Below are 15,177 nucleotides of genomic sequence, written 5' to 3' on the forward strand. Positions count from 1 at the left end.
TTTTTTTTGGTTGGTAACAAGCAATATGATCAACTGGCTAGATTTGTCAAAATTTTCAATAATTTGTTTTATGTCAATTATTATTTTAAGTTGTTTTTAATTGATTATCTTTGAATATGGTAATTTCCATGATCAAGGAGAAAATTTGCTCCGAATTTGATATAATAAACTAATTTTGTTGAATTTATATAGTGGTGTTGCTGTAAAAAAAAGAAATGAAATATTGGACGTAAAAGGAATAGTTAAAAACAGAAATTTATTTTAGCCCCCAAAGTAATACCAATGCTCTTGAAAGCAAGATTACCGAGGCAAATTGGTGATTTGTATATAAAAAAAGAAAAACAAGTATTTTCTTCATCGATAAATTGTAATGGTGATAATTGTAAAAGGTAATTATTGAAAAAGAAAGCAAGATAAAATATCACCTAACTTGCTAATTTAAGCCTGTCTTAATCACCCGATCCCATCGGGGGAGCAATAAGTTAGCCGCTAATCATCTCATCAAAATCGTCACCCAAGGATAAGGAGCGCGGAAAAGAAAATCCAGTCCTCCTAGCGTTGACGCATTTCCAAGTAGGAACCAACATCCCACCCCACAGCACGGGCGGGGCCCACCCCACCCCACCCCGCGCGTGCGCCACACCCCCGCCCGCCCGAGCGTGGCTCGCGCGCCCTCCCTATCGGAGGCTATCGGCCCCACGTAAGTAGGAACCGGTTGATACCGTTACCGTTAAGCGCCCCGGCGCTCGTCCCGGTTCGTCCGGTCAAGCGCCGCCGGCCCGGTTTCCGTACGCTCGTCGACCGGTTCGGCCCGACCTAAATTTCGCAGCTTCGCCACTCTGGACTGACGAGAGACGACGCCCAGTGTGCGCCAATCACTGACCGCGCGAAGAGAGAGAGAGAGAGAGAGAGAAGACCGAAGAGAGAAAAACGCGGCGTTTCAATATTAATTTTTTTTTTTTTAGAAATCCGGGAAAAATAAGGCGGACTTTAGAAAAATCAGACGATTATTTAATTATGTCAATGATGCGCATCACTGAATGGACTAACTACTGTGGTTTTTTCAGTTAGAGAGGGAGGGGAAAATCGGAATAATAAAAAGCGCAGCGCATTTTCGTTTTCCGAAGAGAGAGAAAGTGAATTGGGTGTGTGTGTCTTCTCTCCTCTTCTTCGTGATTGTCTCCGTCCCGGTTCTATTCCTCGTCGTGCCTAGAGAGAGAAAGGGGAGAGAGAGAGAGAGAGAGAGAGAGAAGGGAATTAGAATCCTAAAACCTAAGGACCGGCGATTTTCTCTCTCTCCACTTCCCCATTTTCTCTCTTTTCCTTTTTCCCGGAAAAGTTTTTTTTCCCACCACCCCCGACGCTCTCATCGGATTCTGCATCCGCCCCCGACGAGGAGTTGCTTAGGGTTTGGCTTTTTTTTTTTTTTTTTTTTGGATTGGTGGAGCCGATTGGGGAATGTCGATCGGGAGCTCCAATTGGGGGAGCCGGTGAGTTCCGATCTCGAAGCTAGGGCTTGGAATCCGAAGGGTTTGCCGAATCCGATGGAGGTCGATTCCTCGATGGCGACCGATGCCGATCACGATCCGGCGGTCCAGAACCACAACAACGGCCCGTCCCCTCCGCCCGCGGAGCAGCCTCCGGCCGGGGGCGGATCCCCGGCGGCGCCCCCGCAGCCGCCGCCGTCGCAGCAGCAGGCGGGCGTGCAGCAGAGCCCCGTGGTCGGGCCGAGGCCGGCCCCGACGTACTCGGTGGTGAACGCGATATTGGAGAAGAAGGAGGACGGCCCCGGGCCGAGGTGTGGGCACACGTTAACCGCGGTGGCCGCGGTCGGGGAGGAGGGGACTCCCGGTTACATTGGGCCGAGGCTGATTCTGTTCGGCGGCGCAACTGCTCTCGAGGGCAATTCGGCGGCTTCAGGAGCTCCATCGTCAGCTGGGAACGCCGGAATCAGTATGCTGTGACTTTCTGTGTGGCTTTTGTCGCATCTCTTTCGCCTGTTTGATCTAGTGTTGAGAATGCCTCCTAGCTGCGGGAAGCAATGAGCTTGTTGGCGTATGGATGCCATATTTATTTGCGTTCGAATTCTAGTTTAGCGTTTGATGAAAGTTAATTAGTTTTGCTTGCCATCACGGGCATGAGTGAAAGTTTTCTTTGTGTTTGTCATCGAAGCATCAGGCTTGAGCGTTGGCATTTTGACTTTATTTATTTAGTTTTTTTGAAATCATCGCTAGTGCTAAATCTTCATGTTCTATGTGCCTGGGACTTTTTTTTTTTTCCAGATTAGTTATGACTGAGTATCATATGCAACTCATCTTATGTAGTAATATAGTAGTCGATGTGTTACTGCATTCCGAGCTCTCCATGACATCCTTGCACAGAGTCATTCTATTTCTCTTAGGATCCAAGAACATCATGTCACATCTTTATTCTTTTTGTTAACTTCCTTTAGTTTCTTCATGTCACCACCCGTGTTCATGTGCTCATTTAAAAGTGCTTTGTGGTAATGTTACTTATGACTCTCGAGATGCCTATGTACTGAAATTTGATTAGTTATGGAAAGAAATGTGCATGACATTTTTGTTCTGTATAGGGACAAGTGATTTTTGTTGAGTCCTTATTGGTTATAGTCGAAAAAAGAAACCATGGAAATTGAGGACCTGCATTCTAATAATCCTGTAATTTCATGTTTAAGTTATATTGTCTATTAATGCATTGGTAAGCAATATGCTATAGCGTCTTATGGGCGAGACAGTTATTTGTGAGAAATTTCTTAATCCAATTTCGTAGAAATGTTTGTGCTGTGAAATGTAATGACCATTTCTGGGGGTTGCAGGACTTGCTGGTGCCACTGCTGATGTGCACTGTTATGATGTCTTGACAAATAAATGGTCTAGGTAAACCCATGGGATAATATCTTCTCAACATACTCCGGGATTTCTATTTTTCAAGATTTCAGTGCTTACTTGATGCTATTTTGCAGGATTACTCCATTTGGAGAACCACCCACACCAAGAGCAGCCCATGTGGCTTGTGCCGTGGGAACTATGGTTGTCATTCAGGTTAGCACATGATTCATCCCTTGAAGTTCATTTGTCTTCCTTAATGTTGATGAAATCTCTGCTTGATATATCTTTTTGTCAAATCTTTTGTCCGCTGAGTTGCATTTAGAAGTCTAAGGACTTGCTTCAAGAGAACACCGTTTGTGCTGCAAAGTGCTGTTTATAGAGTACAACCCATTCATTTTAGTCTTCTTGGAGGAAATGTGATGTGTTTGCCACCCTCAACCCTGCTCTACTTTTTAGGCGAAAGACCTTTATGCTTCTTCCACTTGGACGATGAAGAATTATTAACCTTTTTTCTTCCACTTCATAATTTTCTCTAGTTCACTAGCATGTTATCAATCAGTGCCTTAGGTTCAGCAAAGTTAAACAGAGAAATTCGCCATTCACGTGCATTCTAATTAGGCCTCTTATGAGGATAGCACGGATAGTGAAAACTGTGTTTTGATTTTGACCCTGCCAAAAAGAAAGTAATTCTCTTATATGAAAGGATTCGATTGATGCAATAACAGGCTCCTAATATCTATGAAATCATTTGACATAACCTAGTGCCATAGGAATTGACACTAACAAATAACTTATCGTTTTGGAATTCTCAAATTGAAGTGTTTCATTGAACACAGGGTGGAATTGGTCCTGCTGGCTTGTCTGCTGAGGATCTTCATGTTCTCGATCTTACACAGCAAAGACCAAGATGGCATAGGTTGGATGCAGAGTGCTTTCATTTACGAAATTTCTTTTTCTTATATACATCATCCCCTTATGTAGCTGTTGGTTCTATCCAGAGTTGTTGTTCAAGGTCCTGGCCCAGGGCCACGGTATGGACATGTTATGGCCCTGGTGGGGCAAAGATATCTCATGGCAATTGGTGGAAATGACGGTAAGTCTTTTTATTGGATGGTAGTTATGTCGTTCGGCATAGGTCAGTTACTTATACGTTTCTGTGCATTCAAATAACACTGCGGTGGTTTTTGTGTTTTTCCTTTGCCAGGAAAGCGGCCTTTGGCTGATGTATGGGCCCTGGATACTGCTGCCAAACCCTATGAATGGAGGAAGTTAGAACCAGAAGGCGAGGGACCACCTCCTTGCATGTACATATGCTCAACCCTTCTGCTCCCCCCTCCTCACCCACCCTCGTTTGCATGGATTAGCCACATGTGCATATTATGACAATAAATTATCCTCATTTGCCTGTATATTCTCGACTCTTTTTTCCCTTGTGGAGCTAAGTATGCACACCATGACAATATATTAGTATGTTCTTTAACTTCTCAATTTCACATGTTTGTCCCAATGATAAAGCACTGTCCTGGCATTCGGTTGCAATGGTATTACAAACCCTTAAATTGTTGTTACAATTAAACGGTTTGTAATACAGTCATTCCGTTAGTTCTTGCTATTACTATAGATTGTTTCCATCTTTATAAAATCATTTTGTTTATTATTCTGTTATTGTTTTCACTTCCTGGGTAAATTTTCATTTTTGTGAACTGTTGTTGGAGCTCTAATTGCTTATGTCTTGTCATCCTTATTGGATTATGGCATGATATGGCTCTGTACTTGTGCTTAGGTATGCAACTGCTAGTGCACGTTCCGACGGTCTTCTTCTGCTTTGTGGAGGGAGGGATGCAAGTAGCGTGGTGAGTGCAAAATATCTTGCAGTTCTCAGCTTTAGTGAAGGGCTCTTTAATTGCAACCTTTCCTCTTTGCAACCTTCTTTGGACTTGCTATCCTTCTCTCTCTACACGCGTCTGGATGTGTATATTTATTTATCAGTTCGCATTTGCTTTAGCATGCTGACTGACCATCGCCCGAAATACTTGCTTCAACTAACTAATATGACTATAATGGTCCGCTTAGTATTTATCTCCAGGAATAGAGTTGATTTTTTCTCCTTTGGTGTTTTTCTTACTTTTGCAGCCCCTGGCAAGTGCATATGGACTCGCCAAACATAGGGATGGACGATGGGAATGGGCCATTGCCCCTGGTGTTTCCCCATCTCCAAGATACCAGCATGCAGCGGTGGGTTTTTCATGCATTTGTATATGTTTTTCTTAATTTAGGGATAAAGCTTCTCATTTTGATCTGACCAATAATTTAGGTCTTCGTTAATGCTCGTCTCCATGTATCTGGAGGTGCACTTGGCGGTGGACGAATGGTAGAGGACTCGTCAAGTGTGGCTGGTACTTGATTATTGCGTCTCTAATTTAAGAATTCCTTGCCTTTGGTATTGAAAATTTGCATTTGAAGGATTTACGCTTCAAATAATATCCTAGAGTTAAAGCAGAAAGAGATAATTTGCATGTAGTTTGGCATTTCCATTTCTAGTGCATGCAATATAGTTGCATTTCTTCAGGTTTGCAATTCTTTAACTGCTGCTTTCTTGCAGCAAATCTGATTCCCTTAGGGTTTGTTTGTTTTGCAGAAAATGAATGAGTTAGAAAATATTTTTCTGAAATTAATTGTTTGTATTGCTTGAAATAATTAGTCAAAGGAAAATTCTTTTCATTATGGACAGCAATTTTTTTCTAAATATTCTCATGGAGATGAAAATATTTTTCGTTCATTTTTTTTTTTGGTAAGGGAGACAAGTGATTGTTTTAGGGAAGTATTTTCCAAATCATTCATTTTTTGGCAAAACAAATAGAGCTTTAGTTCGATTGTTTTTTTCTGGTTAGGATGAAAATGAATGTTTACATACATAGGTTATTTTGATGAAACTTTTCAGGTTGTAGTTAGTCATAGAAAAGTGACTTATGATGTCGTTCACTTGCTCACTCTGAGATTTTAATTTTGGTTTGACATTCACTTGCTTTTTAGTGGACACGACTTGCATTCTGGAGAAAAGGTCAACAAAAGAGTTAGTTAAGTCTTATATGATTCACTTTGGGATCATATCTCTGTTGTTTCTCGCTGTCTCAATGGTAGTTAATCTTCCATTATGAAACATTGGAAGAGTACTAGCATTTACAAAATTTTCTGCAATGGTCAGTTTATTCTGTTTTGTTATTGCTGTATATTCTCAGGTGATATAGTTTTACATCTTAAGTGTCTCCCATTTTACAACTCATGCTTATTATTTAGTTGCTTCCTTGTGTTTGTAGTGTTGGATACTGCAGCTGGTGTTTGGTGTGATACCAAGTCCGTTGTTACTAGTCCTAGAACAGGCAGATACAGTGCTGACGCAGCTGGTGGCGATGCTGCAGTTGAGCTGACAAGGCGCTGCAGGCATGCAGCTGCTGCTGTTGGCGATCTAATATTTATTTATGGTGGCTTACGTGGTGGTAAGAGATAATTTTGCACATTGAGTTATTTCTGCCAATTTTGCTCTTTATTTGCACTAATTGGGATGTTATAGGAATAACGATCTGATAATGTCATGACTCATGGGTCAATTGGCTTGCATAAAATTAGATGATATATCTTCTGGCTAGAATTAGCCCAAGGCCGGGCCTAAAATTATTTGTCCAAGCCTGCCAAGCATGATGAAATCAAAGCCCAATTAGTGGACCTTAGTGGGCCTTTGAGACGATAACTTGCGTGGCTGTCTTCATTTTTTCATATGGCCTTGGTGCCAATGGGGCATAATCATGTCCAAGCCCAGCGCAACATATTGGATGAGCCTAACAGACTGTTGGTCTTGGAGGCCTATTATGAGGTCTACTGTTTGTTTGTATCTCTTAGCTTCTCTTGTATGCTCTGGTTTATAAGCATAGAAAAATCTGAAGATTATATTGTTCCTGGATCTCGGTAAATGTTCTGTTGCATGTGTGTATTCTAAAAACAGTTTTCTGGAAGTCGAGACCAATGATCTTAGAGTTTGGTTTTGGTGTATAGCATGTGTTAGGGTGTAATTGCAGACTACGAATCATTTACTTGCATTGACTTTGAAAATTGTTCTTTGAATGAGTTAGTGATGCACATGTTAGATGAAATGTAATAGGAAACAGTTGATGCTACTCTTAACTAAAAGTGAAGATAGAAAGTCTGAAGATTCTGCAAGTTGACCTTAGGGGAGCCCCCCTGCGGCTTTGGTAGGTGATAATGAGTTTTCCCTTCCTGTATTTAGGAGGGGGAGAATTCTCATCCCTGCAAAAGTGTGTTGTATAGACAATTCTAAGCATGCATCAAAATTTGAGCAGATATCATATCCTAGAATGCAGATAAATAAGATAGTTGTATCCATTCTCTTTAAAGATCCTGACTCACTTTTCAATTTTCATCAATTGTCTCTCTCTCAGGGAGATAACAGTTTTGTGTACTCAACGGGATTCTTGAGTAAAGATCTTGTTTGGTGCTTGGTGTAGTCTGTCAAATCATGATCTGAAACTGCAATTTGTTCTTCTGCCACAGTTTGTATAGTGATATATCATACAGTAGCATTGTGATGCGTGGTATTGTGATAGGTGTCTTGCTGGATGACCTGCTTGTTGCTGAAGATCTGGCTGCCGCAGAAACGACTACTGCAGCTTCACATGCTGCTGCTGCAGCTGCTTCATCGAATTCTCAATCACCTCGGCTAACAGGAAGATATGGTTATGTTGATGAAAGAACAAGACAGATGATTGAGGCAGTCCCGGATGGTGCAGTTGTGCTCGGAAACCCAGTTGCTCCCCCTGTAAATGGTGACATGTATACTGACATAAGCACTGAAAATGCTATGCTTCAGGGATCACGGTAAAGTAGCATTCTGCCATTTTGTGGCATGACATAAAAATCACATTGCTTTTGTCTCTTCAATTAATTCAGGGAACTAATGGTTGGTGATGCTCTGCAGGAGAATGGCTAAGAGTGTTGAAGACTTGGTTAAAGCATCAGCAGCAGAAGCTGAGGCTATTAGTGCTACTTTAGCAGCTGCAAAGGCCCGGCAAAGTAATGGAGAAGTTGAATCGCCGGATAGGGATCGTGGTGCAGAGGCTACTCCCAGTGGGAAGCAATTATCTTCTTCTGTTAAAATACCTGATTCTGCTGGACCAAATATTATTGCCCCAGCTGGAGTGCGGCTGCATCATAGAGCTGTTAGTATCTGCCATTTCTCATTGTATCAGTGGCTATTATAGGTGTATTATCTCAGAAATTAATTTGCATGTTTCTTTATGTTGTTTTCTCTATAAATTTTCAGGTGGTTGTAGCTGCAGAAACTGGTGGAGCTTTGGGTGGCATGGTCAGACAACTTTCAATAGATCAGTTCGAAAATGAAGGCAGGCGGGTCAGCTATGGAACGCCGGAGAGTGCTTCTGCAGCAAGGAAGTTGCTAGATCGACAAATGTCAATTAACAATGTGCCCAAGAAGGTAGTGAGGATCCTTATAATAATGTGTATGACATTTGATGGGCTGTGGCAAAGTTATCCATGAATTGGTCATAGTAACTAGGTTTGTGTCAATGGACATTTGAAACATCTTTAGCGAAGTGATCCATGCAATGACTGCAATTAGTTATACTTACTAGGTTGATCTTGTCATCATATCTAGCCTTCATGAGATAACTCCTCTTATTTGTACTTCACTTTATCTAAATTCTTCAGCATCAGACTTGCTGAATAATAATCTTCTCGTGGGTACTTGCTTTAGCATTTTGGGTTGCATGTTTTGGTCTCATTGATCCTATGATATTTCGTCTCCAATCATTGCTTCATCTTTTGCGATTTAGTCATCTATTCCTGAATGAATATAAGCTGGTATTACTGTTGCTTTTGTATTTATAGATGCGCAATTTTGAAAATTGCACCTGTGAAGTGTGCATAGAGAAGACTGCTTGGATGCATTTGAGTGGCCATGGTTAAATTTTCCTTTTGTTAATCTGAGGGTCAAGGCAGTGTGCATGGTCCATATCGGACAGATGTGTTTAATTGATAATGGTTATAGCTTTTATTGAGAATGCTATTCAAGTTCGGAACTAAGTTCGTGCATTTTTCTTGCTGCATCAATTAAGGTCATCGCACATCTTTTAAAGCCTCGTGGATGGAAGCCTCCAGTGCGCCGGCAGTTTTTCTTAGATTGCAATGAAATTGCTGATCTTTGCGACAGTGCTGAGAAGATATTCTCTAGTGAACCTAGTGTGTTACAGCTTAAGGCTCCTATAAAAATTTTTGGTGATTTGCATGGCCAATTTGGAGATCTCATGCGTCTTTTTGATGAGTATGGGGCACCTTCAACTGCTGGGGATATTGCGTAAGTTTTTCTTCATAGATTATATCCCTGTTCTGAATCTGGATGTCTAAATTTTATCCAGAGATGTTATTAAGTAAATAATGTGTCACTTGCTAAGTTTTGTATGGTCTGATCTCTGATCTGTTCATTATATACATCGATTTACCCACAAACTGCACATTGCCCACTGAAGTTTTCTTCCTTGTAGATTGATCCAATGTAAATTATATTACTAGTATGATGGGACCCGTCATTGTACACAGTGCACAAGCTTGTGAATAGTCTATGTAGATACTAAATACTTGGGATTTGTGGCATTTGGAGCAACTTTGTACTGATGTTTACTGCTGGATATTTTTGCAACGATGTCATGAGTTTGTCTATTCTCTGGTTTCATCCTTCAATTTTTTCTTTTTCCTTTGACTGTTTTATCCCATGCTCAGACACTCCTTTAAATCTATGAATGAAATACTTGATTGTACTTATTATGCTCAGAGTCTGAAAAGTGTTATTAATTTCATGGTCACCATGAAGGTTAAACATTACACTCCCCCTTTAAGCTTCATTATCAATATTTTTGACTGGCTGAAAGTGTGTGATCCTGTGAGAACTATATGAGACGATATTCATGAAAGCAGTACGAAATTGTGAATCCATCTTTATTTCATGGCATTAGTTATAATGGTATTCCTGTTGCACTCGCAATAAATTCTCTTTGAGACTTCTTAATTGAACATTGTTCAGAATAGGCAATGCAGTAGGCATCCTAGTTTTGGACGCACCCTCATGTACGGGTGATCTTATGTGGCTTCTACCTCTTGAGTAACTACTTATTTATTCATGCCTGCTGGCTTAAATGCACCAAATATTTATAAATATCAATGTGTCTGCCTATCAGTCGTGCCTATGAAAGAAATGCCTCATCTCCTAACCATTGCAATCCATGTTAACACCTGGGTGCTCTTTGTGTGATTTTTAGACTTTGGAAATTACTAATTCTTGTTAATATCTTATAGAAAATGTTGGTGAATGTATGCAGATATATTGATTATCTCTTCTTAGGAGATTATGTTGACCGTGGCCAACATAGTTTGGAAACCATCACTCTTCTGCTTGCTTTGAAGGTAATTCCTTGGAGTAGATGATGATCTCCATAATATTGTCTATATAACATCATAAAGTTATTAATGCACTTTCATTATTTAAAATGGGGCATATTTTTCAAGGGGCAAAAAAGATTGATCCTCACCTTGAAGAAAAATAAGATGGGGGGTCAGACCTTTTAACTACTATGATAAAGTGTACTAATCAGAGAAGGTTTCTGAACCCAAAAAGAAATCAGAAGGTTTTTAGAAAGAACAAAAATTAAAGTTCATCTTTCTTAATAAAGTTAAGTTAAATAAAATGATGAAAATAACAATTTCTTTTTCTAAGAAGAAAGATCAACTAAGATGCAAACAAATGACAAAGTACATTAAGTAAACTAAAAACTGAACCGAGTTATTCTGGTATGAAAATGAAGAAAAATAGTAACTCAAATATAAACAATATGATATGAGAAAATGTAAGTTAATTAGATTTTGAATTCTCTTTTCTTATATTATTAATTTTCTATTTTTTGAGAATTATATCATGCATTGCCAGCCCATGCTATTAGCCTATTTATATTTTATTGTTGTTTAGCTGAATGGCACAAAAGAGTCACCCCTTGGTTCGTTGTCTCAGGTCGAATATCCTAGTAATGTGCATTTAATTCGAGGGAACCATGAAGCTGCAGATATCAATGCCCTCTTTGGCTTCAGGATCGAGTGCATTGAGCGCATGGTACAGGATATTATGCACTGGAGGTTGTCTCTTGTCCATAATAGAGTAAATATCTCACGGCTATTAATTTTTCTAACTTGCTGAACAGGGTGAGAGAGATGGCATCTGGGCATGGCATCGGATAAATCGTCTGTTTAATTGGCTTCCTCTAGCTGCCCTAATTGAGAAGAAGATCATTTGCATGCATGGTGGTATTGGACGGTCCATAAATCATGTGGAGCAGATTGAAAGTATCCAACGTCCTATTACCATGGAGGCTGGGTCTATCGTTCTCATGGATTTGTTATGGTAAGTGGCTGCCTATTGTGTGTTTCTTGTCAAAACAAGGTTGGTTGTCCTGTGATTTACCTGCAACTTGTCATTTCTCTTCAGGTCTGACCCAACTGAAAATGACAGTGTAGAAGGTCTTAGGCCAAATGCCAGAGGTCCAGGGTTGGTTACTTTTGGGGTGAGTGTCAACTTGTTGATCATCATGTATAGATCTCTCTTTTAGTATGAGATGGAGGTGAATACTCCACTATTGGAATTTCCAATGTTACCTTAATAGATGTCCGTTGCCCTACATCACAGGCGGCTTTATTGTCCTTTGAGGCTGAATATCATGCTTCATTGTATGATAGTAATGTCAGTTTAGTCTTTATCTTTTCACATTACCTAATGGAACTTTGTTTGCAGCCTGATCGAGTGATGGAATTCTGCAACATCAATGATCTGCAGTTGATCGTGCGTGCTCACGAATGTGTGATGGATGGTTTTGAGCGTTTTGCTCAGGGACATTTAATTACTCTATTCTCGGCAACAAATTACTGTGGTATGGTCCTAATAGATATTTTAGTCTATCCAAAGCTGCACATGGAATGATTTTTATTTTTATTTAAAAAAAAAAAAAAAAAAAAAAACTGTTTTGCTTATGTAACTTCTGTTTGATAGTGAAGGCTTTGAATTTTTAAGCCCACAGCTTTTGATATTTAAGTCATCTGAAGTCCTGTAGAAATATTTCACATTCTTTAGAATTTAAAGACACTATTTTGTTTCTGTGGGGAAGTCAAGATGTGCTTTTCTGCTGATAATAAGCTGACCCAAACAGCTCACCTCCTGTTCATAATGTGTCCTATGCTACCAGGTACTGCGAATAATGCGGGGGCAATATTGGTTTTGGGAAGAGATCTTGTTGTCGTGCCTAAACTCATTCATCCTTTGCCACCAGCCATCTCATCACCAGAAACATCACCCGAACGCCACATAGAAGACACATGGATGCAGGTACTGCCATCTCTACAGCTTTTGTTCTAGTCATAATCTCTCTCTCTCTCTCTCTCTCTCTCTCTCTCGTTTTAACTAGTTTGTTGGCTTCTTGATGAGATACAGGAGCTCAATGCAAATAGACCTCCGACACCAACCAGAGGACGCCCTCAAGTCGCAACTGATCGGGGTTCTCTTGCTTGGATTTAACAACAGATGCTCTAGGTTGTCATTGTATACTCAAATCTGGCCTGCACTCCCAGCTGTGGTCCACTGTGTCTGGAGCACGATGACCATATTATTGAGAACACGACTTGTATTTTCAGTCGATGGCAGGAAGTTCTGGTTTGGCTGAATTGAAATTTTGCCGTGATGGGTGGTGCATCGAGATGAGAATACAAGCTCGTGGACAAGTTGCAGGCGGAGGATTAGATTTTTGTATGTTTGATGTGCCAGGAGCTGCAGTTTGGGTCTGCCAGCCACACTGTAAATTGAGCCACAGAGTAGAAGTTACAGTCTTGGTTGTTCATGGGGTTTATATTGGGGGCGATATTCTTCCCCGTCAGTTTTATAATTTTTTTTTTTTTTTTTTTTTTTTTTTGGTTTTTGTTCTCGGTTTTCCTCGTTTAGGCCTATTATTATTCTTATAATTTTTTTTTTCACAAACGTTCAAGAGGACTTGGGTTGTCTTGATGAGATATAATTATAGTTACCGTGGGAGTCTTATGTATCATATGATGGGTATTGCTTCGTGTAATTTGTACAATGTAACTTAGTGTGAAGGACAAGGAATTGCTTTTGTCGGCATCGTTTTGGAAGCTCCGTATTTTACCTCGTCCGACCTGTTCGTTTTCAAAATCGATTGATGAAGTTGTATTGGCTTGCTCCCTTGCGATGGTTTCGGTGACGTGAGAATCTTGCGGTATGGATTTCTAGGCGATGTAACTCCCTAACTCAAAAGAGTGGTGTTCAATGTGAAACGGAGCAGCAAATGTTTCCCAAGTGGTGACGTTGTGAAAGTTTGAGCCTACGCTGAAGCATTAAAGGGGCATTCTCTGGTAAGTTTTGTGAGCTAAAAATGTCCGCCGCCATTCCTCATAAGATCATTGCAAAGGGACTGGAACGGGGGTCCTCGCGCTGGTCGCACCGTCTCGGGTCTGGCCAATGATCTACTTTGCGCTATCGACGGATTGATGCAAGGACTGCCTAATTCGATGGAATGTTCGTAGTTAAAGCCCGTCCAGGGGATGTCGGCCTGAGATAAGGCGCAGGCGCTTTTCTCGACTGGTCAAGGATTATATCCAAGTTGTTGCATTGGGCCACCTCCTTGGGATGGGGAAGACCTCAAAAGCGCATTTTTTGACCAGGCCTCGCAAGGAAAACATTAATTGGCCTTGCAAAGTGAAACCAGCGACTCCCGTTTTGGGTCTAAACCAATCCCAACGCATCGCACGCTAGCAAGCTCCCTTCTTTTTGGGAGTAAAAAGGATGAGTCAACCCTTAACATCTCTTCCTTTCTGAGAAGATTGTCTTGAGGTGATGGACTGGGTGGGTTGCACACGGCGAGTGTAGTTGGGTAACCTTTGGATTTGTTTCCTAAAATCAAGGAGATAAGTCGTATGAAGACCATGGACATTATTATTCGAGCCGAATAAGGGGACTGAAACATTTAAAGACTAATAATACGATGTGAGGACACGGTCGCAATTGAGCTTAGTGACAAGCCTCCCAACTAACGCCCCAGAAACATGCCCATTATTCAATCTAATATGGGCTCTTGGGATTCGGAGCATCATTCATCAAGTGGGTCCAAGGAACTATTCTTCCCAAGTTGTTTGTTATTAGGTCATAAGAGATAGCGAACTTTGTAATTCTTTCATGTTACGTGACTTAGCACTGTAATTATGATCAAACTGACCAGATCACAAACGGTTGTTACCCGAGAGATCAGTCCTTTATGAAAATGCCCAATATTTTCTCTTTGTTTTCACTGATAGTCAATATATATTTCGTGTTGATATGTGTATCTCCCGGTGCTAATGTTTTCCTATTCGTCCATCGAAAACTTTTCAAATATGGACTGAATCAGGGACGGTGTCACATCAGATGAGTGATTTCTATACATGATTTAGGACCAAACGCAACCTTCATGAACATCATTTCTGTACATTATTTGGGACCAAACGCAACCTTCATTAACAGCTTGGGCGCACAATAACCCAACGTTCGTGTAAGTTTGAGTGGCGACGGTTGAGGGAACAAAATGCCAAGTTTTCAGATAAAGAATTTAGCAGAGATTGGGATAATGGTCATGTTCCCAACTTGAAAGATGAATGGGGAATTTGAGGATTGGGCATGGCCTTGCAATTTGCATGGCGTGGTCCTTGACGTGAAGGCACCGCTCCTCATTCATGAACCAACGAGAGAGAGAGAGAGAGAGAGAGAGAGAGAGAGAGAGAGACTATCTTAAATGGAATTCACGCATTAAGAGTGACATACAGAGAGCTGTACCCACGTCAAGAAATAAAGAGAAGCCGAATGCTACAGAGACCGCAGCATGTAGCAATACGATTGCATGTGACTGGCCTGGTCCTTGGATGAGATTGTTCTTTACACCATCGCAGAAGCTTGAAAAATGTGAAATGGATAAGGGTCTTCCAATTCGCAAACCATCTCTATACCATACGTTCTCTACAATTAACATTAAAACCCTAGCTTTGAATGTGGGCGTTTTAGATTTCGCAAGGAACTCTAAGCGCTCGGAGCCATTCTTACGAAATTTTTATCCCACAGCTCTACAATATGTGTTGCTAGACGCAGGCGCCACAGACGAATCGTATTGCAACTCCAACTATGCCGAACGGATCTAAGGATACGGTTATTCAAGATTTCATCGAT

The 15,177-nt window shown here is 40.8% G+C and overlaps 1 protein-coding gene across 1 annotated transcript; it reads left to right on the top strand.

The window, feature by feature from the left end:
• The first annotated feature begins 1,144 nt into the window (after window positions 1-1,144).
• On the top strand, window positions 1,145-13,097 carry LOC104433946 (serine/threonine-protein phosphatase BSL3). The gene is made up of 21 exons (XM_010046868.3): window positions 1,145-1,953; window positions 2,837-2,897; window positions 2,984-3,062; window positions 3,686-3,765; window positions 3,848-3,942; window positions 4,054-4,153; window positions 4,633-4,702; window positions 4,983-5,084; window positions 5,164-5,245; window positions 6,167-6,346; window positions 7,469-7,739; window positions 7,840-8,080; window positions 8,185-8,355; window positions 8,996-9,234; window positions 10,253-10,337; window positions 10,939-11,037; window positions 11,126-11,325; window positions 11,410-11,485; window positions 11,713-11,848; window positions 12,161-12,300; window positions 12,406-13,097. The coding sequence occupies exons 1-21, from the start codon at window positions 1,545-1,547 to the stop codon at window positions 12,487-12,489; spliced, it is 3,000 nt and encodes a 999-aa protein (XP_010045170.1). The 5' UTR covers window positions 1,145-1,544; the 3' UTR covers window positions 12,490-13,097.
• Window positions 13,098-15,177: the final 2,080 nt, after the last annotated feature.

Source organism: Eucalyptus grandis, chromosome 2 (assembly GCF_016545825.1).
Source record: "Eucalyptus grandis isolate ANBG69807.140 chromosome 2, ASM1654582v1, whole genome shotgun sequence".
NCBI classification, from domain to species: domain Eukaryota; kingdom Viridiplantae; phylum Streptophyta; class Magnoliopsida; order Myrtales; family Myrtaceae; genus Eucalyptus; species Eucalyptus grandis.